At 53.9% G+C, this 24,789-nt stretch overlaps 1 protein-coding gene across 5 annotated transcripts in view; it reads right to left on the reverse strand.

Annotated features, from left to right (window-relative positions):
- Positions 1-6,422: 6,422 nt before the first annotated feature.
- The window catches only part of SFXN5 (sideroflexin 5), a 106,986-nt gene continuing 88,619 nt past the window's right edge, over positions 6,423-24,789 (reverse strand). For 2 of the 5 annotated variants that reach the window (XM_039852554.1, XM_039852558.1), the window contains exons 13-14: positions 24,579-24,696; positions 6,423-9,553 (exon numbers count right to left, since the gene is read on the reverse strand). In XM_039852554.1, coding sequence (XP_039708488.1) covers positions 9,476-9,553; positions 24,579-24,696 — 196 coding nt within the window. In that variant the 3' untranslated portion in view covers positions 6,423-9,475. The remainder of the gene's footprint in view (positions 9,554-24,578; positions 24,697-24,789) is intronic. The other 3 variants (XM_039852560.1, XM_039852556.1, XM_039852561.1) reach the window with 3 other exon arrangements.

Below are 24,789 nucleotides of genomic sequence, written 5' to 3' on the forward strand. Positions count from 1 at the left end.
TGCACTCCATGCCCCTCAGCACCTCAAACCCAACACGTTCACAGATAACACACCTCCCCGCCTGTCTCCTGCAGGATTGCCCACCTTGGCAAATGGCCAAGGTTTCTTCTCCCTTGGGAAACAAGGAAGTAGGGAAGGGAGAGGAAGAGTGGTGGGCATAATTAGGTTTATGTGGATGTCAAAGATGAGGCCCATTTCAAAGGAGGACCTTGATGCTATGGCTAGGGTTCTCTTCCTCAAGCCCATATAGGACCATGTCCCCCACTTCTTAAGCCCCACACTCTGCCCACACTTCTCCACCCTTGACCTCTCCTACCTTGCTCCTGCTGCCCTCTGCTTCGGTCTCACCCATGTCATCCTTGTCCTCCAGGGAGTTAGGGGTTCTGCCTGCACTGTGCCTTTCCGTGTGCTGTTCTTGGTACCTGGAATGTCCTGGGGAACTTGATCAATGTTGCAGTTATTGGAAAGATGTCAAAGGCCCAGCCTTGTTGCCTGGGACACATGCAGGGATCCAAACATAGAAGGTACTTTTGCTGGGTCTATCAACATCTCACTTTGGGACTAGTCAGTGCTAGAAACCAAAGGGCTTTGTCCCACTCTGACGCCCCTTCCCCCATTGACGAGAAAAACACATCCCTAACATCCTTGACAAGGCCCAGTTAAACCTCGGGTGGACTCTCTCACTGTCAGGCAGGTGGGATGACCTCTGGGGAACATGTGTGCACAGGTTGGGTTGGGGGTGAGAGAGGAAGGAGGCCTTTGGCACTAATGGGGGGGCAGAAGGTGGTAGCCCCGTTCTTGAGATTCTTTCTCACTCGGTGGGGGAGGGGTACAGGGAGATCACAGCAAAACACCCCCTGTCATCCAGATAAAGAGCTGGAAAGGACCCAAGGAAACCTGCCAATCTTCCTAGGCCAGGCCTGCAGGGGGCGGGGCGGGAGTCTCACCATCCATCCCCCATGTTGTGCCTCTCCCTGCAGACGGTAAATATTGGTGTTGTGACTTCATTAATAAAGGCTTCTGTGAGCCTGAAAAACATGGAATCAGGATGAACTATTTTCTGAGCTGCGGGCTTGCCAGGTTTGCTAATTTGGGAGTTTTTGGGCCCTCTCCAGGGAACAAACCAAAGTCTCTCTCGAAGAGACACAGATGCAGCCGGGAAGGGGAGAAGAAGCCCAGGAATGATGCTCCCTTCCCTCCTGTGACTCTTCCTCCCCCTGGAAATTAGAGCCTGCGGGGGTGGGGACCAGTCTGGTGGGCAGTAGCGTCTGGGCCAGGCCTTCCCTGAGACAGCCTGGTGGGTTTTATCCCCTCAGCCAGGATGGCCTCCTGGGCCCTGCAGAGTTCGATGGGCTGAGGTGTGATGAGCACCTGTGAGAACCCCAAGTTGCATGCGGCTGAAGAGGAGGGAACACGGGGGAGCTGTTCTTCATTCTCGTGGCCTAAGCCCAGTGCCTCACATTCGGGGACCGATGACACAACCTCTTGACCATAGAATTTGCCGGGATTCGTCCTTCTGGCCTCTGCAGCCGCATGGCTCGTGTCCTTAGCATCTCAGGGTTCAATTTACACCAACTCCTCGTCACGGGTGCTGTGATTGCTTCCCACAGGCGCGTGGAACCCTGGCCTTGTGAACAGGGTTCTGGCCAGGAGGGAGCCAGGCCGGGGCCCGCAGGCCTCTCCTAAGCCCCTGCTCCAGGGCAGCCATGCAAAGGGGAGGGGCAGGGAGGCCAGCAGGCTGAGCGGAGCAGGCCCAGCCAGCTTTCCTGTCAGACAGGCGCTGCCAATGCGGAGCCAGACATCGGAACAGGTTTAACCAATTACCCGGGCGCCCCATCTGCTGTCTGGGGTGTGCGTGTGAGGGTGAGTGCGTGTGAGGGTGTCTGGGAGGGCTGTGGGTGTGTGTGCGCTAGTGTGACTGTGTGGGTGTGTGTGGGCGTGCGGCTGTGCACGTGGGCAGTGTGTGGCTGCGTGTCCCAGTCCCACCCCCTCATTTGTCAGAGACTGTGGCTATCAGCTTATGGGCTTTCTGTCTCCCCAAGACCTGGGGGGCTATGTAGACAACCCGCCGAGCACCCCAGCCTCTCCTCCCCTACTCTCTTCATCACCGCCCAGTCTCAGGGCTTGTCAGAGCCCAGAATTGCAGCTTCTTTCTGAATCACATTCATATGTCCTTTCCTTTCGGACCCCAGCTTTTTCCACTCACTTGCTCAGTGTTCCCCTACATCTGTGCTTTGACCTCACGGGCCCCTCTCTGCTTTCCCACAGCCCCTTGTCCCACTGTTCCTTAGTTGCACCTGCCTGGCAAAGTCGCAACCTCGCTTGAACCTGTTTCCCTGTTTGTCCTTATAGCTAAGGCTGTGAGGACATCGGGCAAGCTTGCTAATGGCACCCTGGAAGTCTGAGGTTCCAGCCTCAGCTGAGGCCTCATCCCTGTTAAGCCCATCCCCGTTCTCCACAGGGAATGTCTCATATGGTCACCCTTCTCCCCATACCTCTTCTCTCCCTTACCCTTAGCAGCGGACTTCCATCTTCAGGGAGAAAAAAGCAGCACTGGAAGGAAACACCTTCATATCAGTCACGGGCCTGGCAAGAAGAGATGGTCCCTTGAAATGGGGCACTTTGAGAGTTGAATAAAGGAACAATTAACGGATTTGGGCAAGTCAACGAGAAATATTGCAGTACTCCACGGCTAGCAACAATGGGGAAGAGCCCACATGGCCCTTAGGCCCGTAGGGGCAATGGGTAGGAGCAGTTACCAGAGTCTGAGAGGACAGCTGGATGGAGAGGGCCTCAAATGGAGCTGTGGCCTTCAGTAGTGAGGCCCACAGACTGCAGGAGAGGCTAGGGGGTTCTAAATCCCTTAGTCTCACTCTGTTCCGATCCTCCAGTTTCTGCTGGTGACTCCCAGTGGTGGGAGCCAGACGTCAAGTCCATTTGAGTGAGCCTCCTGGGATGGACTGCTGGTGGAGAATGGTGCAAAGTGGATCTGGAGGGGCCGGGGAAACTGCCCTCTCACCCCTCAACTTCCAACGCTGCTTGCATCCAATCCGTCCTCTCCACCTGACTCCTGTGACCACCCCAGACTCTTCTCTCCTCAAGGAAGATTTTCCTTGAACGGGGTGGTTCTTCCTTTTTCCTGCCCTTACATTTTCTTCCACTCTCATCCATTAGAGTTTTGACAGGCCCAAGAGTCTCCCTCTTAAAGCCCTCCTTTATAAAGCCCCATGTCTCTCTGCCCAACTCACAATCAAATTTCTTTAAAGAATTATCTACACTGGCAGTCAGTGGGAGTCCTGCTAACTTCTCAACCCACAAAGATCTGGCTTTTGCCCTGAGCACACTTTACTGAGACCATCCTCTGCAGGTCCTTCCAAGGCACACGCCCTGGTCATCATCTTCCTTCAACTCTCAGCACCTACCAAGTATGTGGGCAACCCCTCCTACTCGAAGCATGCCGTTGTCCTCTGGAACACCATGCTGTCATCTTCCTCCTACCTCTTGCATTAGTTCTATAATGTTGCCGTGACAAGTACCACAGACTGGGTGGCTTAAACAACAGAAATTTTCTCACGGTTCTGGAGGCTGGAAGTCCGAGATCAACGTGCCGGCAGCGTCGTTTTTTTCTGAGGCCTCTCTTCTTGGCTTGCAGATGGTTGTCTTCATGTTCACATGGTTTCTCCCTCTCTACGTGTCTGTCCAAATTTCCTCTTCTTTAAGGACAACAGTCATATCGGATTAGAACTCACTCATCAGAACAACCTCATTTTAACTTAATTACGCCTTTAAAGACCCTATCTCCAAATACAGTCATTTTCTGAGGTATGGGGGATTGGGACTGCAACATGAATTTGGGAGGCGAAACAATTCGGCCCATGACACTTTTCTTGTGGCTGGATTTCTTAGCAGCCTCCTCTCCGCCCAGGCTTTGGAGATGGGGCCCCTTTGATGTGTCATCCCAGGTCCTCCTCTTCTCGCCCCACATACTCCCCTGGGTGGTTGCCGCTGTTCTTTTAGCTCCACGTGCTCTCAACAAACGGACCACATGCCACTCTACATATTCAGTCTCAGCCCGCCTCCTGAGTTCCAGACATCTCAACTTGGTTATCTCACAGGAACCTCTATTAACTTGTAAAACAGAACACATCATCTTCTCTGAAAACTTGTTCTTCCTTCTCTGTTTCTTAGCGCTGAGAAATGGAACCAACATCTATGTCCTCAGCTGCCCAAGCCAGGAACTTAGGGCTATCTTTGACTCCTCTCTGCCACCCTCCCTACAAGGAATCACCAAGAGCTGAGTAATCCTGATCTCTCCTCTGCTCTCCATCTCCATCCCCCTATCTGGTCCAGGTCTCATCTTCCCTCACCTTGACAACCACAGTGGCCTCTTCCCTGGTCTCCCAGCAGTCTTGCCTTGGTCCACACTACACTCTACTCTGTTGCCAGATGAATCCACTTCCCCGCTGAAAGCCTCTAGTGGCTCCCAGCTGTCCTTGACCCTGCAGCAGCTGGCCCACTTTTGCCTCCAGTGTCTTGCCCACTGTTCTCTAACAACACTGAGCTTACAGAAGCTCACCCTTGGAGGGAGCGAGAGCCCTGCCACACTGTCCCTCCCTCTGCCCTGCTCACCTGTGAAGAGGAGGAGAACCAGCTCAGGCGGCTGGGGACTGATGGCAGCCCCTTTTCCTCACTTCCTTGCTGGATTTCCATGAGGTCTTCAAGGGGGAGCATCTGCTGTCTCTTCCTGTTTGCCCATTTGTCTATCTTCGCTTTCCCCTTTTTGTTCTCACCTTCTTTCTCTCCACCCCTCCATAAGGCCCGGGGAACCAGGGTAAGACAGGGCCCCAGATTCTTGCTCTGGCTGAGGAGGTGTCCTTGTGGGGAAGGAGTCAGGCTCTGACGTTAGACAAGGCTGCCAACAGCTACCTCACTTTTGAGTGGGGCATGGAGAAGGAACACTTCTCAGCTACTTCCCTGAGAGACACCTGGTACTAACAGAAGGATGGGCATATGAGGGTTAGGCCTTGCAGGAAGTGGCTGAGACATTCCTGTTTTGGGGACTAATCAGTGGCAAGAGGATGAGTGCGATGGCAGGGAGCAGCAGCAGCTCTGGAGACTGAGGGAAGCTCCATTCTGAAAATGATGCTGGAATCACCAGAGCCTTGGGAAAGTCACTCATCGCTGCCCTCATCCTCTCACATTCTGACTCCCCTGACCATGGCCTGAGTGGGAGGAGGGAGGCCCTAGGGGCCAGCAGCTGGGGAGAAGACCAGAGGAAGCCACATTCCTGGAGTGTTAATGATCTCCGGCTGGGTAGGAGCTGAGCCCCCAGACCAGTTAAAAACAACAAACAGCTCCCAGGAGGGATTTGTGTCTGTCCTGAGAGTCAAGGATTTCTGCCAACCCAGATGGGGGCTATGACCAGTGGGGCTCTTAGCAAAAATTCCCCAGAGACCAGAAGCCCCTCCCCCCACTTAGAAGTATCGCTTTGGGAACAGTTCCCTCCCCGATCCCTATCCTTCTTCCCACCACCCCCTCCTAGGGAGGCCCAATACCCCTGACTCTGGGAAGGGTGAGATAAGTGTCTGGGTGAGTTCCTCACCTGGTCTCTCCGATCTCTTTACACCAGTCCAGCAAGTGATGATGTTCTTGACATTTTATAGTGAAGGACACCAAGGCTCTGCTAAAAAAATACCCCACAAACATCTGACCGAATAAATGGGTGAATAAAGGCTAGAGGTCAGAGTCATGTTGGGGTCAAGCCAAGGCTGGAACCTGAGTTGGCCTGGCCTCAGCTGCAGACCCCACCTCTACTACAAAGTCTTCCTGCCCTGGGAAGCCATCGGCTTCTCCCTGCAGGAGTGGAAGATGCTTGGAGGTCCCGGAGAAGATGCCTGGCCTCACTCCCTCAGGATTCCGAAGGCTGCCTGGAAGAGGGGAAGCCAGAGCCATCGGGAGGCAGCCAAGGCCTGGCCCCCAGGGGCTTTGGAAGAGTTAGATGGGGCAGAGCTCCCAGGGCTGGCACTGGGCATGGAGGGGACATCGGGTATCTTTCTACTCGCCTCAAACCTTTCCTCCCTGTGAAGCCTCTCTGGGCCCCCGGGCAGTCCAGGATGGCCTGCCCCTGGATATACAGTGTGAAAATCTACAAAAATTCCATATCTACTCCAGTTCCTTGCAGTGGGCATTCAACAACTGTTTTGTAAAGGGAGTTCCTTCTGCAGAACTTCAATTCACCCCCTTTGTCCAGCTTCCTGTCCTTACATGATCTTCCATCCTTTCCTGCCTGTTTCCTTCTGGGCCTCCCAGGGGGCCTGACCCCTCCTGAGCCTGTGTCTACACCTTCTTCAGGAGCCTGCCCACAAAATCCTCAGGCAGCCCTTGAATTGGTCCCACCCACAATACACAAAGCGAAGCCCTGATGCTTTAAAGCCATCATTTATTACCCACAGCTCATTAGTATTACACAAATCACAGGGATTAAGAAATTTTCTGAGAAGGTTAAAAAGACACTGCAAAGTAACTTGTATGGCTGAGGCATGTGTGCTGGTCCCTTACTCACACTGGCCCAGGGCTGGGAAACCACCTTCTTCTGTTCACTGGCCTTTCTCCTCACAGGACCCCACCTTCTGCCAAGCTAGAGGCCCAGGACAGGAAATAACCCACCATCAGGAAATGTAAAGGGGTCTGTCGGCCATCTTGACATCTTGGGCTTTCGGTCCCTGCACACTCAGATTGCTTCCTGGAAATGGGAGAAGGCATCCCCAAGCCTTCTGGATAGTTTGAAGTGACCGGAGGAGGGTCGGGCAGATACACCAGTATTGAAGAACAAGTTGCAGGTATGCTCTGGATTCTGGCACCACTGGACTAGCCCTACCCTGACTATGGGTCATGGCTCGGCCTGCTCCCCAGTCATGAAACAATCTTCCCATGAGGCCTGCCTTCCTCTGGCCTCAGCAGAGTGGGGGATGGATGTTGGCTGAAAGTTTCCCTTCACAGTGTTCTCCGTAACCAGACCAGGGCTCGGCAGCATGGCTTGCTAAATCTCTGTCACCATCACCCAAGCTATAAGGATCACTTGCCACCACCACCCCACCAGGAGGAGCCCCTTTAGCTGACCTGAAATTGTATTTGGGAGCATGACTGGAAATCATCCAGGAGACAAAGTAAGTAGGTTATGAAATGCAGGGGCCATAGGGCTGGGACTGGGGTGGAGCTGGTTCAGGTAGCCAGCACAGAGGGTTGAGTTGGAGAGACCTCATCTCTGCCAGGCCTCTGGACGTGGTGGGAGTGAAGTTGGGGTGGGCAGTTCTAATCCCAAGGTAAAGTGCACAAGAAAAAGACTCGTTGAGAGGTGGGGCAGGGTGAGCTTGAAGTGGGCTTTGCAAAAGAGGACTCAGACATGTCCGGCCCTCAATCATTGACACATTATGGTGGGAGTAGCTAAAAAAATACCTGCCCTGCCCCTCCAATACCATGACACTCCTTCCTTCTGCTGTTTTGTCTTTCATGCTTGTCTCTGCCTTCTCCCCTTCCTGATGGGGAAGAGCGAGGGGTCCTCAGTGCAACATCCTGCAGAGCTAGCTGGGCGGCTCCCAGGGCCTGGCAAGGTAAGGGCAGCAAGGGATTCTGGGCGGGGGGTGCATGGTGTCGATGCCTGTGGAAAACCCACCTCACCACAACTCCCTCCAACCTAAGGATAGCGAGAGCAGCCGGTGGCCATGCCCTCACTGCTCTGCACCAGCCTCTTCCTGCACATGCACGTGTTCACCTCCAGTCAGATCTCTCGCAGGTGGAGTCACCAAGGGAAGCGAGGCACTGTAGCTGCATGTCAAGGGCTCATTCCAGTTGGGGTCAGGGGAGGGGTGTGTTCAGTCTCGTGTTTCCTTTCTTTCGGGCCTTTCAGATGAGGGGGTACCCTGCTCACCCCCACCTCAGGCCCTGCTTTCCTCTGCAGAGCTCTCCCCTCTCCTGGCCTGCAAATGGAAGAGGGACAGCAGCCAGCAGCAAAGGGCCTCGAGGCCAGCGCAGGGTGAGAGGCGGCATGTGGGTGTGCCTCTTCTCCCCCCGCCCCTCCACTCAGGCCCAGGCATCACGCTACCTCCTCTTTCAGAGCTGTAAAGTGTTTGGCAAAGGTCAAGTGCTCGCAGGATGTGGGGTCACATACAGCAGGGAAAAGTCCAGGTTCTGAGTCCAAATGCTAGCCATTCCCAAAGAGGCCCACCCCTTTCCCAGTTCAGTGTCCATGCCGGGATGTGCCTGAGATGACCAGCATCTGCGTAGTACAGGCAAAGACGAGGAAGAGTGGGTGGGAACCTCTCAATCCAGTCTTCTGGTTCCGAGCAGAGAGTGAAAGCTCAGAGAAGAGCATGGATTTGTCCAAGCTCACACAGCCCATTAGTGCCAGAGCCGGGGCCTGCCATTCCTGGGTTGAAGCTTCCTCTCAGACAGGTGCCTAGAGATTTGGCCTCCACACTCTCAGCCACAAGACCTTCTGCTCAGGAAGCAGGATGGAACAGGCAGGTTCGGTGGCTGGAGAGGCTCCCCCGATGACAGTCAGCCCAGCTCCAGCCCTACCTTTGGCCCCAGTGCCAAGCTTCCAGCCTGGTGCCCGAAAGAAGGATGTTCCGTAGTGCAGAAATGCACCAGAGTGCATATCCATGCTTAACACTGTTCCTTCTTGAGGCTTTCTGCCTTGAGCTGGGTCTTCTCAGGGGCCTCAAGGGTATCGGGGATCAGTGGAGGGTAACGACAGACCCAGTGTGTTACTGGGCTTCAGAAGAACTGGTTCTGCAGGTGTGTCATGGATAAAGGCCAGCCACACTGAGAGGCAGCTGCCCATGGAAACTTCCAGAGGCCTCCAGTGTTCCTTCATTCCCTGGGCCACCTCCTGAGGACCTTAATCATAGCTGGTTCATCCTGTGAGGTGTAGACTGCCTCCCCTCCCTTCCCCACCCCTGTCCAGCCCAGGAAGACACCAGTCCTGGCCACAGTAATATCTTAAATCTACCAGCACGGCCACTAAAACAACTAGTTCCCAGGCCTACTCTTACTCCCGCCACCTGTCCACCTGCTAGCAGCAATGAATCTGGGCAGCTGCAACCAAGGCTTGATTCTGATAAAAAAAACAACAACAACAAAACAAAACAAAGTATAAAAGGATCCTAACTCTACCAGTGGGCACTCTACAGTATTTTTCAGCTTCACACATAATTGTGCTGAGTAGAGTTTTGACAACCCCACGTAAGGCCCAGAAATGCATTTGATTATTTTTTATAGGAAATGTGTCAGAATTCCTCTCCCTTATGTTAACAAGTGAATAGATTAGTCTCCCTACCACTGTGGATGGAGACCGCCTCCCCAGGACTAGTGGGGTCAGCTTGCCCCTCCCTGCAGGTGAAGCCCATAAGATTCCTTCCCCGCCCCTAATCTCCGCCTTGGACAACGCTGCATCCCCAGGCCAGCTGGCCACCACTCACAGCCCCTTGTTGTACACCACTGTCCGGCTGCTTGTGGCCCGGGCAATCTCAGGCTCTAACTGGGATGTTTCGATCTGAAGAGAGAGGAAGAACAGAAGGAGGGAAGGAGAGGGGAGATGGAAGGGAAGGGGTGAGTGGGGAGGCTGGGAGCAGCAGTTAGGACTACCCTGGGGCCCGCAGTTCTCCCCTTCTGCCCCAGCACCCCGGCTAGGGCCCACGTGTGCCACCTAATGACACATCTTCCTTCTTTTCTGCCTTCCTGCCAAGGGGCTCACAGGATCCCTTCCCACCCAGGACTTGCCGCTCCCTCTGACAGCGTGTCCGTGCGGTGAACATCCTATGCTCTGGCCTCCGAGTTCCGTGTTTCCCTCACCTCTGATGACCTTGTCCAGTGCACTGTATAATCCTTCTCCCAGGGCCACACCCAGACTCCTTAAATCCAAACCCCACTCCTTGGACCCCACAGTCCCCTATCCTTCCAGCACCCCACTTCTTTCTCTGTTTTTATACCACCGAGACTTCAGGTCCCAGACTCCTTACGCCTCCGTCTTCACATCCTCCCTCTGCAACTTGGACATGTGGGGCCATCGCTTCAGCTACTCCCTAGCCCAAGGTCCTTCCAACCCTAACTGGCAGAAACCCTGCCTTGGAGGAAACCAATCATATATCCACATTGTCTCCACTTGAACCTGACCACCTAATGGAGACCATTCAATATGCACTGTCTCTGACTTCGGCTGGACCCTTATGGTAGCCCGCAAACCCCTACCCTCTGGCTACATTGCTGGTCACTTCCCTCTCCTGGTCTCCACAGAGGGTGCTCCACCTCCAGCTCCCCATCACCCTGAGCAGATGAACCTTCTTTCTACTTTCATCCACTGGATATTTCTACTTTAGCGAAAAAAATGGAAGGATCAGAAGGACTCCCTCAGCATCCCATCATCAAACCCGCAACCTACCTACATCCATACTCTGCTCCACATCTGCCCTCCCGCTACCCTGTAGCAACTGTCTTTCCCCTCAGAAACAGACGTCCCCGGGCTCCACCTCCCCCCTGCCCACTCCAGGAACCCACTCTTGGATTGTCCTCCTTCTTTCCCATCATTTCAATGTCCATCAGCATTTCAACACAGACAAGAACTTTCCGTCTGAGAAAACCACTCTTAACCCCATGTCACACTGTAGCTACTGCCTGGTGCCTCTCCTCCCCAACCACCAAATTTCCTCAAGGTATTATCTACAGTCTCCACCTCCTCGCTTCCTAATGACTTTTCAACCCACAGCAAATCTGGCTTCTGTTCTCACCACATTCCACAAAAATCTTTCTCTCCAAGGGCACTGTTGACACCCTTTTTGTGACATCCACTGGATATTTCTCAGGGTCCCTGGGGCTTGGTCTGGCTGGGCTCTGTTCCTTGTACATGTCCCCTGGGTGACTCAGCCTTCCTGGTGATGCCTTCCTGAGGAGTCTCCATCCATTCTATGGATGTCTCACAGGCACTTGAACTCAACCCGTCAAAACAGGACTGAATCAACCCCTGTCCCAAGCCAGCTCCCCATGCTGCCACCCGATGGTTCTCTGGCCAGACACCCTGGGGCCGAGGCACAAGGTAGCATAGAGCAGCCTTGTCTTCAAGAACTGTCATGCCCAGGCTGTGCACATTAGAGGCCATACAAGAGGGAATATGGTGTGGACTAGAGCTGGTGGGCATAGCAGACTTCCTGGAGAAATAGGAATGCTTCCCCTGTAGTCTCTGGTACCCCAATACCCAGGCTCTAGCCAGTTGAGAGGGCCAAAGAGACAAGAGCTAGGCTCAAGTCCTGGGCCTGTTCCCCACCCCTTCTCCTCAAACCACCTCCTCCATACCCACCCCTGCTGGCCTCCGAGTCCCCTCCACTCCACCCGCTCCCCTCATCCCCACGCTGCCACTGACACAATGCATAGCGCCCACGCTTAAAAATCTAAATGCTTTTGAAAATGTTTAACCTAGTTAGACAAATTAGCAAAAATTTGTGCAAAACAATTTAGGTATTTAAAATATTCAATGTTTTTAAAAAACTGGAAAACTGTTCTTAGCTTTCAGCTGCAAAAACCAACAAAATATAACATCCCAGCAATCTTACCATGAGGTGTAACATAACCCTTCGGGAAAGCTGTTAAACAGCTACTGAGGCATCCTGGGAAATAGCACTTCATTTATTCAAATGCACATATGTCAGGCTTTTGCACCATATGTCATTCCAAGCTATTTACAGTAATAATTAAATCTTAATCAACGTTTAACCTCTGTAAAATGTTTGAAGAATCCTAATCACCCTTCAGACTGCACTAATGAAGGAGAAATATATAAACATAAAAGGAAAATGATGCATAGATATCACGCTGGAAAGAACAGTAATTGCAAAATTGTATTTCTTTTAAATATAATCAGTAAATGATGTAAAGTAAGCCAAGGAGTATTTTAAGTTAAGACATCTTGGATGTCAGAGGTGTGAGCAGCTAATTTTGTTCTGCTACCCATAACAGATGTAGCATATTTTATTTTAGTGCCATTATTAGCAACTTCCCATGCCGGCTTTCACTGAAGCACTGAGGCCCGCATTAAAATCGGAGAGGCTGCTCACCACCATGGTGGAGGACCACAGGCCAGGGCCACGGCCCACTCGGCCCACTCTCTGGAGAGTGCTGGCCCGGTGACCCTCTCAGTGGAGGCTGTCACAGACCCAGGGCCTCCAAGCTCCCCCCGGGCTCCCCACTGTGCTGAGGGCAGCAGGTAGGAGGGAAGTATGAGGGATATGCAGGCAGTGAGAAGGTTCTGGTGGGGAGGTGACTGAGGCACTCAGGAGTAGGGGCCTGGGGACAGAGCTGGCATTCAAGGCTTTTTCTCTCATTTCGGTTCAATCAGCCCTTGAGTCGGCAGATGTTTATGGCTGCCAACTGCATGCACCAAGGCTGGGCACACAGAGATCGATAAGATCAGTCTGTGCCCTTGAGAAGCTCAAAGTCTAGGGGAGGAGTCAGATATGAAAGCAGATGGATCCCAGAGAGACAAACAAAGTACCATGGAAACTGGGAAGGGGGCAGGGGTGCCCATGTACTGATGAAAGAAAAAGGAAGGAAGACTTCTCAGAGGAGGTGGGCCAGGAAGAAAAGGGAGGATTTTGACAAGAGGGCAGGAAAAGCTCGTTGGGTGAAGGGAAACGCATTAGCTGGCCAGCATGGCCTGTTCGGCGTGGGCCATGTTGGGCATGTGGGGTATGTGGCAGGAAATGGACAGTTCACATGAAGGAGTCAGCATTTTATCTGAGGGCAATTGGGAGCCATAGAAGGATTCTGAGCAGGGGTGGGCTCCATTATAGAAAAGTCTCTACAGTGGCGGTGAGTGTGGAGGATGCGAGGGGCAGCTGTGGGAATCAGAGGGAGGTGCCAGGTCCTGCGTTATGATGCCACCAGTGGGGCTGAGAGGAGGGTGCGGGCTGGGGATCCTTTCTGAAGATGAAATCCACAGGAGTTGATGACCAATCCCATGTGGGGGCGAGAGGGAGGTGTTGAAGACGACTGTGCGTTGGATGATTCCTAATTCTGGCTTGGGAGCTGGGGTGGTTGGTGACGCCATTCTCAGAGCCAGGGAATATGGGAGGGGAACGGGTCAGGGTGGGAGGGTGGTAGGCTCAGGTTTGACCATGTCGAGTCTCCCGGGTGGAGAGTCCTGAGAGGCAGACAGGTCCTGGGTTCTGGAGCCCTGGGCAGGGGTCTGGGCAGGAGAATGAGCCCGGGCTGTGTGAGCACAGCCGGAGTCCCTGGAGTGGAGGAGCTTGCCCGGGAGAGCAGATGGAAGGGGAGGGTGCCAGGCCTGGGGAACAGGCACATTTGAGGGGCGGGCGTAGGGAACAAGCCCATGATGGTGGCCTTGGGGGACCAGCCCAAGGAGTGGAAGCAGTGACAGAGGGTGCCGCAGAAACCAGGCAGCATGGGTGCCAGCAAACGGTTTTCTGGGTGGTCCCAGTGAGGGCTGAGAGGCTTTAGTCTTGGCAACAGGATTTGGTGACCTCCAGAGTCCAGATTTCCTAACCTTCACTCGGTGCTGACCCCAGTCACGGCCTCTCATTTCTGTCCTGGCCAACTCGACTGGCCACCGGTAAAGACCCCTCCAGATCTCTGGCCACAGCTGGGGGTTGGGCCAATGGCCCACCATCTTGAGGTTTTGTGGGTATAAGGACCACTGCGGGTCCTTGCATCACCACTGGGCTATCAAGAGAGGCTGGGGCAGGGACACTTGGGCTGCCCCGCTTCCCCCAAAGATCACCTGCCTGAGGAATGGGGTGGGGGGGTGCACTGTCTCCTTCATAGAAATCACATCCAGGATCGTGCTGGTAAATGAATGTGATCCAGCTCTTTGGTAAGGGCAACCCTAATCAGCTCTGGGGTCCCCGAAGTAGGGACAAAGGGTTGTGCTGTTTCCTTGGGGTCTCCCTGCTGTTTGGGGGGCCAACAGGTAAGAAGTAGAAGCCAGCAGCAGTATCTAACACATCAGCAGCAGAATGAATGGTGTGGTAGCTGTAGTGGTTCAAGGGCGTGTTGTGAAGGGAGGGAGGTGCCAAGGCCCAGTGGGAGGAGTGGGTGCAGCAAGGAGGTGCAGCACCACTTCGGTAGAGGCTAGCGTCCCAGGGCAATGGGCTGAGGGCAGGGGCTTGGTTCTCACCACAGATGAGCTCTGAAGGGCATCCTCTGGGGAGAAGGTAACAAGGAGAAAGAGGGCTGGGCAAGGGGCGTCCTCGGGGAGAAGGGGCAATCTAGTCCTAAGCTGCCAGTGGGGGGCAGGGAGGAACTCGTGGGTCCCTCTTTCTCTGGTGGACCCTTCCCCAGGCACCTGATGGCCAGTGAGCAGTGGCCCTTGAGGGAAGGGGGTGTCTGGGATGGGGAGCCAGAGCCCTGGAGGGTGGGGGCTGCAGACACCAGCAAGGAAGCTGAAGTTAGCAATCAGCACTGGCTAATTGGTAACCCCCAGCCCCAGAACTGGGGGTGCCAGGAAGACATAAGCCTGCTGGGAACACGCCTACCCAGCCACAACATAAGCAGTGTAACCCTGCTAGCATTCCCTGACTCTGAGGCAGAACCTGTACCCTCGCTCCCAGACAGCCTCATCAGGATTGTACCCCCGACACCCCAACCCATCCTCCAGATCCAGCCAGGCCCTGCTGTCCCTTGCAGCAAATACCCCAAGACTTCTGGGTGCATCTAAGGCCAGACACGGCAAACATGAAGCACTACATCCATTACCCCACCAGACTCCCCCGAGCACCCCACGGCCCAGCTGGCCGCAGAGTCCCCTAGAGCAGCCTGATGTCCTTCCTTTGCGGCACAGGAAGGGTTAACCCTGAGCTATTTGCCTCTGTCTCCAGGCTCATCCTGGGTGGGGGGCCAGAGTCAGGAATGCATTTGGGGCCACCTCTGCCTCTGCAACCTCTGAGTACATACACACCTGCAGCCATCGGCCAGTAGATAGTTTACATATTTGAACCTGGAGCTAAGGTGCAGAGACATAAACAGGAAACTGGATCCCTGGCCTGTGCCCCATTCTCTGGGGCTTTTACCTACTACAAAGAACTTCCTCCTCCTTGCCTTTCTTCTGGAGGCTTTTCTGCCTCCTTTTCAAAGGCGCTGGGCTGGGGGCTGGGGTGTGTTCAGTGTGACCTGTGACCTCGTGACACCACTCAAAGCTGCCTCCTGCTCCTGGCCAAGGAGGGGTCTGGACCTCTGGGGGCCTGCAGGTGGCATGACATTGACATGGGGTCCAATACCCAGGCTGGCACCTGGCTGACCCTGTGTGCCTCAGGCCTCTGCCAGGCCTGGAACCAACTTGCCTCCTAGGCAGTCACGTCCCATCCTTTCTCTCCAGGGCTGGCAGGCCTCAGATATACATCTAGGCCCCTCTTTGGGGAAGCCAGCCAGTGATGGGCAAAGGTGTTAGGCTGGGGGTGAGAGCAGCTGAGGCCTGAGCCTGGACCCCTGAGACAGGCCTCTGGTGCTAGCTCTGGGCTCCTGGTGCCTTCTCAATGAATGCTGGACTCCTTGGCACTAAGGCCTTCTGGGACCTTCTCCAGGTTCCCCATGCACTGCCTGCTCTCCATTTCCAGTACATTATATGTTTAGGCTTTGAAGCCTTAGGCTTCTAAGGCTGCCTCCTCCAGGAAGCCTCCCCTGATCTTTGCAGACCAAATCCATTACTGGCACCTCTGATGCCTCTGACACTTATTTCTGTCTTTATCACATCCCCAGTCATAGGCCTATTTGTACACTAACCCTCTGTGAATACAATGGTTGCTCATCTCATCCCAGTGTGAGCCATTGAAGACAGGACTCCTGTACCATGTGCACTACCAGACTTCAGTAAAAGTCAAATCAAATTAAAACAAGCTCCCCAAGTGCAGGGATCCTACCTTATACTTTTCCACCTCCCCTGTGCAATGTGCACCTAGGGGATGCTCAGAACCCCCTCCCCATTTTGGAGCTTTGCACTGTTCTTAGGTGCCCTCTGGTGGACCAATTTCAGAATCATTCTCTGTCCTCCACCTTCTCAGCCTAGAAGCCTCAGTTTTCCCATACGTGCAGTGGGAAGATTTTCTACCTCCTGGGGCTGAGTTGAGGATCAATCAAGAAATGGATGGGAAAGCCCTTCGGAAGCTTGAAAACCGATGTGCCGCTGCACTAGGAAGACAGAACTCCACGGTTAGCCCAGTGCCCAGGCTGGGTTTTGCTCGCCGGCATCTCCTCACGGCTTATAAGTCTGAGCCCCTGCTTTGGGCCGGGCATGTTCTAAGGACTTCACACATATCAACGCTTTTAATCCTATCAACAGAAGCTCTGCATAACCAAGCCTCCTCCTTCCCTGTCCTGAATTCATCTAGGTGTTCTAGAAGGTCCTAGAAAGAACCAGGGACGGGCCGAGAGGTGGCCCTGCTGAGGTCTGTCACTGGGGCATGTGTGTGCATATTCGAGCGTGTGCTTGTGTGTGGGCCTGTGTGCATGTGCAGGTGTGGGGTGGGGGTGTGGGGAACAGGCAACATGACAGGTGGCGTTGGCGTTCCTGAGCTCTGAGTGGCTTTGCCATTCCCATCCATCCCTCCTGGGGGGTCCTGTGGGCAAACTCCAAGAAAGCAGCGGGCGGGGAGGCAGCAGATTTCTGATAGCAAAAATAGCCCACTTTGGAGTTCAGTAGGGACTGATTAAACCAGTAAATGAGAAAAACCCCAAACAAAAATCTCCAAGCAAAGTAGGAGATCAATTTGAGACTGGAGGGGAGGAGGCCCTGCTCTGGGAGATGGTGAACACCTGTGGACTCAGGAGGACTACAGTGCTCCCTAGGCATTGCCTCTGGTCTCACATCAGCCCTGGAAGAGCAGGAGAAGCAAGAACCAACGAAGTCAAGGTGAGCCCAGATGAGCCATGCTCTGCATTAGGTGTTGATAGAGAATGCCAGTTCTCAGCCTTAGGGACACTCTATGTGTTGAGGGATGGAGAAAGGACTATTGTCCTGAGGGGGAAGATGGGACACAGGAAACACACGGTACCAGAGTCTACACCTATGAGGTGAGAGAGATCTTGCTGAGGCTCATTAGGGAAGACTTCCTGGAGGAGGGGTCATTTCTGGAACAGCTTGAATAAAGACCTGAGCTAATTCCCAACTCTTTCGTATTCTTGGTTGGGAGTTCAAACGTTTTCTCAGAGAAAAAGAGGCAAGCTAGTGGAGACATTTGCTTCTGGTGGGTCACGGCCCCCAGCCAAGTCGGTTCATCAAAAACCACAATTTTCCTCGTGGCTGGTGATGGGGAGAGAGATAGTGGAGGTTCTGGTTCCCTGGGGGTACCCACATTCTTTTACAGGGAGAGTGTACCTCTTTGTTTCTTAGCTCTGATAGCTGGAGGGGGAGAAGGGAGGGGTAGGGGATAAGGAGTGAGAAGCGGGGCAGCTGAGCCTGCCCTTCAGGTACCTCATCTACAGTGTGGGCCTGGCCTCAGTGCCACCCTCTGGGACCAGGGCAAGATGTGGCTTGCGAATTGAGGGTCTCAGCTTTCCTCCGAACATACTTCTAGTGCCCTAGACCCTCTAGGGCTGAGGTGAGGAGGAGCTAGGCTGAGAGGGAGAAGTAGGGGTTTGGCAGAGCTGCCATAGAGGCTCTGAGTAGGAAGCTCTGATGATGCCTTTCTTCCAGTCAGGGTGTTTGGCAGAACATGGAGGGGCAGAGGAAAGGTGAGGAGGGGGTCCCCAGCTGAGGTGTCAGGGAAGGCCAAAGGGCAGAAACCAACAAACTCACAATTGCAGGGCAAACAGGCCCAACAGGATACAACCCTGCTGCTAGTGACCCTGAATCCTTGTCCGTGCAAAGCTGACACACACATTTGGACAAGCCCCAGCCCTACAGAGGCAGCCTTTGGCCTTCTCTTCCACCTGCAGCCCAACCAGAGGCAGCCACGCCATCTTTCCTGTGCCCTTGCCCCAGCCCTTACTGCTCCTGGAAGGCCAGAAGGAGCCAAGTGAGTGATGTTCCAAGGAGGGCCCATTCACAATTTGGCACCATTCTCAAGCCATGCCCGGCCCCAGAAGATGGCTCTCAGAGAGCACACCCATGCTGCAGACAAGACATCTGACTTAAGGTCGCAGTCCGCTGTCAGCTCTCTCAACTCTAGGACCAAGGCCTGGTCTCCTGGTTTCAATTCCAGAATCCTAATGGGCAGAGCCAGGAAGAAACTGAGTTCCAACACCTTATCTTGTGGCTGGGGAAACTGAGATCTTTGAGGTCAAGGCTAAGGTCATATGGATAGTTGAGGCTAAGGGATGCCATCATGAGGGGAGGAGGGCAGGCCTGGGGGACATGGGGCAACCCCCGGCCCTCACCTCACCAGGGACAGAGCAGAGCCCCCAGCGGCCCCCATTCCTCTGAATCTCACTCACGCACAGAAGAGCCCCACCTTCTCCTGTGGACACATTTCAACCTCACCAAATCAGCTAATTATTGACAGTTGGTGAAGAGGAGATTTCACTTTTTCCTCCTGTTAAACTGCTCCTAATTAGTTCCCTGTCACCATGGCTGGCTCGCCCGCCCGCCACTTGCCGTTCACGCGGTAATCCCGCTGCACAGTGCCTCATTAACCTTTTGGTCCTCTCCTGCCGCCTGCCAACAAGATGAAGACAAAAACAGATTGTGGAACAATGGCTCCGGCTTGTATGTGCAGCCCTGTTCCCCAGCCCCCGAGCTCCCAGGGGAAGAGTGGGGGAAAAGAGAGGGGAATAGGGTTGAGGGGGGAGCAGAAGAAGAATCGAGGAAGGGAGAAAAAGGCACAAAGACAGATAGAAACAGAAATAGGCAGGGATGCAGAAAGGAGGTCTTGGCCAAGGTAGTACTTCTTGTTCTGGGGAAACATGAGGTTCATTAAATGGGATTAGAAACACTCCCAGGTGGGGAACACTGCCTGTCACCATCCCCTGGTGCAGCCTCTTTTTGCAGCCAAGCCTGAGGGCCCGGGGACTGGACCCTGGACATCTCCCTCGAGGGACCTAAGTCACCAGTGTGTATATATGCGTGTGCGCGTGTGTGTGTGAAGCTGTTCCAGAAATAACCCCTCCTCCAGGAAGTCCTCCTTGATGAGCCCCACCAAGATCTGTCTCACCTCATACACGGAGACTCTGGTAGTGTGTGTTTCCTGTGTTCCATCTCCTCTCAACACATAGAGTGTCTCTAAGGCTGAGAATTGGCACTCTTTATCAAATGACCACATTTGCCTGGAACCCAGAGCCCTAATCTTCAGTGAGGCCAGGGCCAGAAGGGCCACCACAAATCAGGCCTCACTAAGCCACAGGGGCCTCCACAACCCACCTGACCTCGAGTTGCCCCCAGGGGAGCTCTAGCACAGCCCTCTGCTTTATTTTCATCAGAGCTGCATCATCACTTGAGTTTCTTGTTTATTGGGTTTCTGTCTGCCCTACTGAACAGAGGCTCTCTGAGACTGGGTGCTATGACATGGCCTTCTCAATTATAGGAAGAAGGGGAAAGCACCCTAGTGTCTATGGAGTGGGGAACTGACTTGGGGTGCGATGGGCCCATGCATGGGCACAGCCTTGGCCAATGCCCCACAGCCTTAACCTGCAGGTCACAGGGTCCACCAGGGTAGACTCCGTGTTCCCTGCATGGCAACGAGACTGAGCCTGGGAGGCCAGACCTTGTGTCCCCATTCTCACACCCAAGTTCCTAAGGAGGTTCCCTGCCCCACCTGCTGGCCAGCCAGACAACCCCCCAGCTCTGGGTCAGAGAACAAAGGCACTAACACCTACTCCAGAGGGTCCCTGTAGACATGGATGTGGATTCCCCACAAAGGGTAGGAGGGCTGGGTGAGGGTGCTGGAATGTTCCTATTGGTATGTTAGCAGGGAGCCATTTGGGGCTCAGACCCAGGCCTTCTCATTTTATAGTGTGGTAGGGGTGGGCAGGGGAGGGCTGCGAAATCCTCCTGTGGGTACAGAGCTCACTCCATCATTACCAGCTTTGGACCTTGATGTGCCTTAGTTTTTTCATTTGTAAACAAGGAATAATATGGGTACCTACCTTGTAGGACTGTCATGTTCTGGACCCCCATTTCCCCACCACAGACAACCAGACCCATCTACTTACTGGACTCAGAGACCCATCACTGCCCTCTCTCCAGGTTCCGAAACCCCAATTCACAGAACACCCAGTAAATGAAACTTTCTTTGCTGTTTTTTAATGCTTTCCCATCCCTGAGCTCAATTCTCTGAACAAGGAGAGAAAATGGACTACCATTTGCCTCCTAGACTGCCTCGTTTAGCTACATCACCATTTCCAAGTCTCGTCAACCCCTTCTAGTCCCTTCGGCAGCAGCTCATTGCAGAGAGCTCCCTCTTCTTTGAAATGTCCTTGTCCTCAGCGTCCATGAAGCTACCCCCTTGGGGTTCTCCCTCAGCCCTGGCTACTCCTGCTCTTTCTTGATGCCTTTTCCTCCTCCCACAGTGCCCCCACCCCTTCCTCAGCTTTAGTTCCCGCCATGCACCTACACTTCCAAGTCTCCAGACAAAACCTCTCCCCAGCGCCTGAGACGCATGTATCTGTCTAGGTAACATCCCTCGACAGTCAGTAGTACCTGGAACTTGAAGGACATTAGGAAGATTTAACACAAGGCACACAGAGTCTCCCAGCATACTGCCTGGCCTAGTAGATGCTTAGCGAATAGTAGCTATTATTATTATTTGCGATCTTAATTTTAAAATTAACATCATTTCAATAGGCAGAAATACCGATTTGAAAAGAGCAGACAAAACTCTCGCCCAGGGATTGAAGTTTTTTCCTCAACCTCTGGGGTCATCGGGTTGGAAACATCACACCAATCCCCGCAGGCCAGCCAGGCTAGGAATCAGTTCCTAAACTCAATCTCCAAGTCCTCCTAGCTAATTAATTAATTAGTGTTCCAGCGATTACTCCTGTTGACAACCTTGGTGACTCTTGGCAAAGCCGGGTCAGCCCAAGCAAGTCCAGACTTATTGTGGCAAATCCCACTGGCTTTTGGGATGTGAGACCTGATCCCCACACAGCAGAAGCAGCTCCTCGTTAGAGAGAATTAATTGGGAGGATGAATGGTGGGAATGAGGTCCTCTCAGCCAACTGGCTGATGGCCTTGGTGCTGTAGGTTACAGTAAGGCCTCAAAACACCTATTAATGCCCAGGCCTGCCTGCATCCTGGTAGGGTTGATGCAGGTGAGGAGGGGCCTCTGAAAATCAGGTCCCTACCTTCCCCTTCCAGAGAACAGACTTATTACGCAAATGACCACAAATGATCGCAATGACCATAACCTTCCCAATCTAGAGAAAGAGGCCTGGGTTCAACAAGAGGGCCTTTGGTTAGACACCCAGAAGAACTATGCCAATTTGAAGCAGACCTGGGGGAAGAAAAGAGCTTGGACTTGGACATGGAGCCTCTGCGAGGCCAGGACTGCTCACTTACATCACCCCCTGCCATCTCTCCATTATCTTTGCCAGAGAAACACCCAACAAAGACCTCCAGTACTCCTTGACTCTTCCTAACACAACTCTGCCTTTCTCCACTGCCCCTGGGTAGGTCAGGTGTTTGAGTAAAGAGAGAAGGTCCCACAGAAGAAGCAGATGGTAGCATTTCAGACCTGGGGGCCTAAATTGGGAGTGGCCTCTGGGGTTCCCTCCCAGATCAGCACCTGGCTTTTATGACTTTGGGCTGGTCCCTTGGCTGCTCTGGGCCTCCATTTCCCCAGCAAAGCCAGCAGGGTGGTAAATGGAATGACCTAGAAAGTCCTTCCTACAGGGATGGTCTCTAATTCTGTACCGTGGGGTTTCTTGGCCCTGGGTCCCTTCCCTATGCAGACAGGTAGAGCCGTGAGAGCTACTTGAAGCTTCCGAACACAGTGGTGCCTCCAAGCACCCGGGGCACGCGGAGCCTCGCCTAGGACCTCAGACTCAGCCCAACTGTACAGAGATGCGGCTTCAGGGAGTGCTGAGCCCAGTCCTTCCAGGATGAGGATGCTAGGACCACCAAGAGGTGCCCTCCTTCTCATTTTCAGAAGCCCTGGGCTCCACCTGGACTGCCCAGTCAGCAGCTAACAGCTCTTTGGCTTTCGTGGGGAGTGAAGAAGGCGGGAGGGGTGTCCCTGGCTTCATGACAAGGCTGGGCCCTGTAGGCATGAGGGTACTGCTGGTACAGATCACACACCAGACTTCTCATCCCTGTGTGTCTGGGCCCCCCCAAGACAGGAGCCCCACCCATTCTAGCTTCCTCCTAAAACTTGGGAGCTCAGTGGAGGAAAGCGACTCCAGTCCTTACACCCCTAGCACCTCAGGGCCTGAAGGCTGGGTCACTAACTGCTACTCTAAGTCCCTGTGTCACCAGTGCTCACGGTCCAGGTCTAACACCCCAGGCCTCTTAATTTCACCTTCCCTGGCTTCCTTCTGGGACACGGTACCCTCCCACCACATTTCTTGAGGACAGAGCAAGGTCAGTCCTACAATTGCAAATTCAGAAGTGCCCGTCTTCGTCTCCAGCCACAGCCTCCATCTACACATGAGCTCAGGGACTGCAAATACCAAGTTCACTCTCTGACTCCGCCTCCCCTCCCAGGCAGGCTCTCCATCGCACCTTGCTTTCTTACCAGCTAAGATTCCAGGGGCCACTGCTTCTCCTGATGTCTTACAACCTCCTGAACGCCCTACCCAGCTGGCTGAAACCCGCTGAGTGAGCCCTGTGGCCCCTCTCAGAGCTGCCCCAGCACCTGTGGGTGGACGGGACCTGGCCACTGCCACACACCTGTGTCCCCCCTCAGCTTCTCCCTCTGCTGATCCCCCTGCACTGCCCATCAGGCTCTCTGACTTTCTTGGTCAGCTGTCTCTCCCACTCATTCCTCTGAATGTCTAGAACCTGCTCCACAGTCCTCAAACCTCTGACCTCCCCTCTCCCCACCCATTTATTTCCTCTCCTCTCAGTCATGAGAACACAGACCAGATGCTATGAGAACAACTTCTTTAACCTCTCCAGCCCTGAACCCCACCCACAGCTGCGTCTGCCTCCCCACCACTAAGGTGGGAAAGGCTTTCTCCTTGCCAAGGTGAGTCCCTTGAATCCCTTGTCTGTGCTCTGCCCCTGTCCCCACCTCGTGGGCTTCGCTTTCCCATCCTCCTCCTCCCACCGTCCTCCACTTCTCTTGGTGCCTCTCCTTTTGCATTACACAAGTGTCACTCTTTCTCATTTAAAAAACGGGGAAATAAACAACAAAAAAGGCTCTCTTGATCCCACCCCTCTTTCCAGCTGTGGGTCTGTTCCTCTTTTTGCCTTTGGCACCAAGCCTGTGGACCTAGTGGTCTGCTCTGCCACCCGGGGTTCCTCACCCATCACTGCCTGAGACACTAACGGACACTCTTCAATCTCAAGGAGCTTTGCCTCTCGGAAGCATCTGACTGCAATTGGTTCACCACTCCCAAATCCCACTCGGCTCTGTCCTTACCTCCCCGGTCACTCATCTTTAGACGCCACCCCTTACCCCGGGGACCTCTTTTCCCCACAGGCTCCCCAGCTGATCCCACTCACCACCCTTGATTCCATTACTGTTTTTCTGCTGGTGGCCCTACTTTGGTTCCCCAGACCCAGAGCCAACTTCCCTCAGGCTCTTCAAACTCCACGTGACCATCCAACTCAACATGCTGTCCTTCAAAGTGGCCCCTCTTCGCATCTCCATCTCGTCACCTAGTACCCACGTCTGCCTGGTTGTTCAAAACCAGAAAGCTGGGCGCACATCCTGCAGCTCTTTCCCTCCCACCACGTGAAGTTCATCAATTTTGATGAAGCTGCCTCATCTCTCTCTGAAAGGACCCGCTCCTCTCGATGTCCACGGACAACAGGCTGGTCCAAGCCGCCTATCATCTCTCGCTGGATGCCCGCCGCAGCCTCCCAATGCTTCCTTCTCCTCCGGGGCTCCGACCCAGCCTCATAGTACAGCCATGGGGACTGTTCAAAATCAGGAATCTGTGGTCCTGCTTTGCACAGCCCTTCTGATGACACTGACCCTCTCTGCTGTGGCTTCCAAGCTTCCAGCACCAGCCGGGCCCAGGCCCCCTTACCTGGCCCATCTCATCTTGCTCCACTCTCACTTGAGATGTAGACTTTCTTCAGCTCTTGGAACATGCTGTGTACTGCCTCACCTCGAAACTTCATCCCAGGTGACTCCAGCCTATGTATCCTCTCACCCCACTGCACACCTGGCCAACTCTAGCCCATCCTCCAGGCCCCAGGAAATGCCACTTCCCTCTAGGCTCGCCTTGGGCCCCCAACTGTCTCCTCCCACATCCAGCTGAATTGGTCCCACCCTAATACTCCTCACCCTTCATTTTCTATTTCCTGTTTCATTGTCGTGTTCACTGCTTGACCCTAAGCTCTGAGAAGTCAGTCTCATTCACGGTTCTAACCCCAGTGCCTAGCCCAGTACTAAGGAGTTAACACTGAAAAACTATTTGTTAATTAATGGCCAAGCCGCACCCTCCCTGTCCTGCCCTTGAGCCCCTGCCCAACTGACCTCTGACATCTGTGGGAAGAGGCTGATGGCTAGCGGCAGGGCCAGCCCAAAGGCTGCCAGGCACACGAGGCTTTGCACGGGGAGGAGCAGCCTGGGCCGCGCCTGCAGGAGAGCCGTCCTGTGGGGGAAAGAGAAGGAGGCAGCCCTGTGAGACCTGGCGACAGGGTGAGCAGGCCGCTATGCCGGGTCCTATTCAGAGTCCCAGAGCCAG

This window comes from Pteropus medius, unplaced genomic scaffold (genome assembly GCF_902729225.1).
Source record: "Pteropus medius unplaced genomic scaffold, Ma_sr-lr_union100, whole genome shotgun sequence".
Lineage (NCBI taxonomy): Eukaryota > Metazoa > Chordata > Mammalia > Chiroptera > Pteropodidae > Pteropus > Pteropus medius.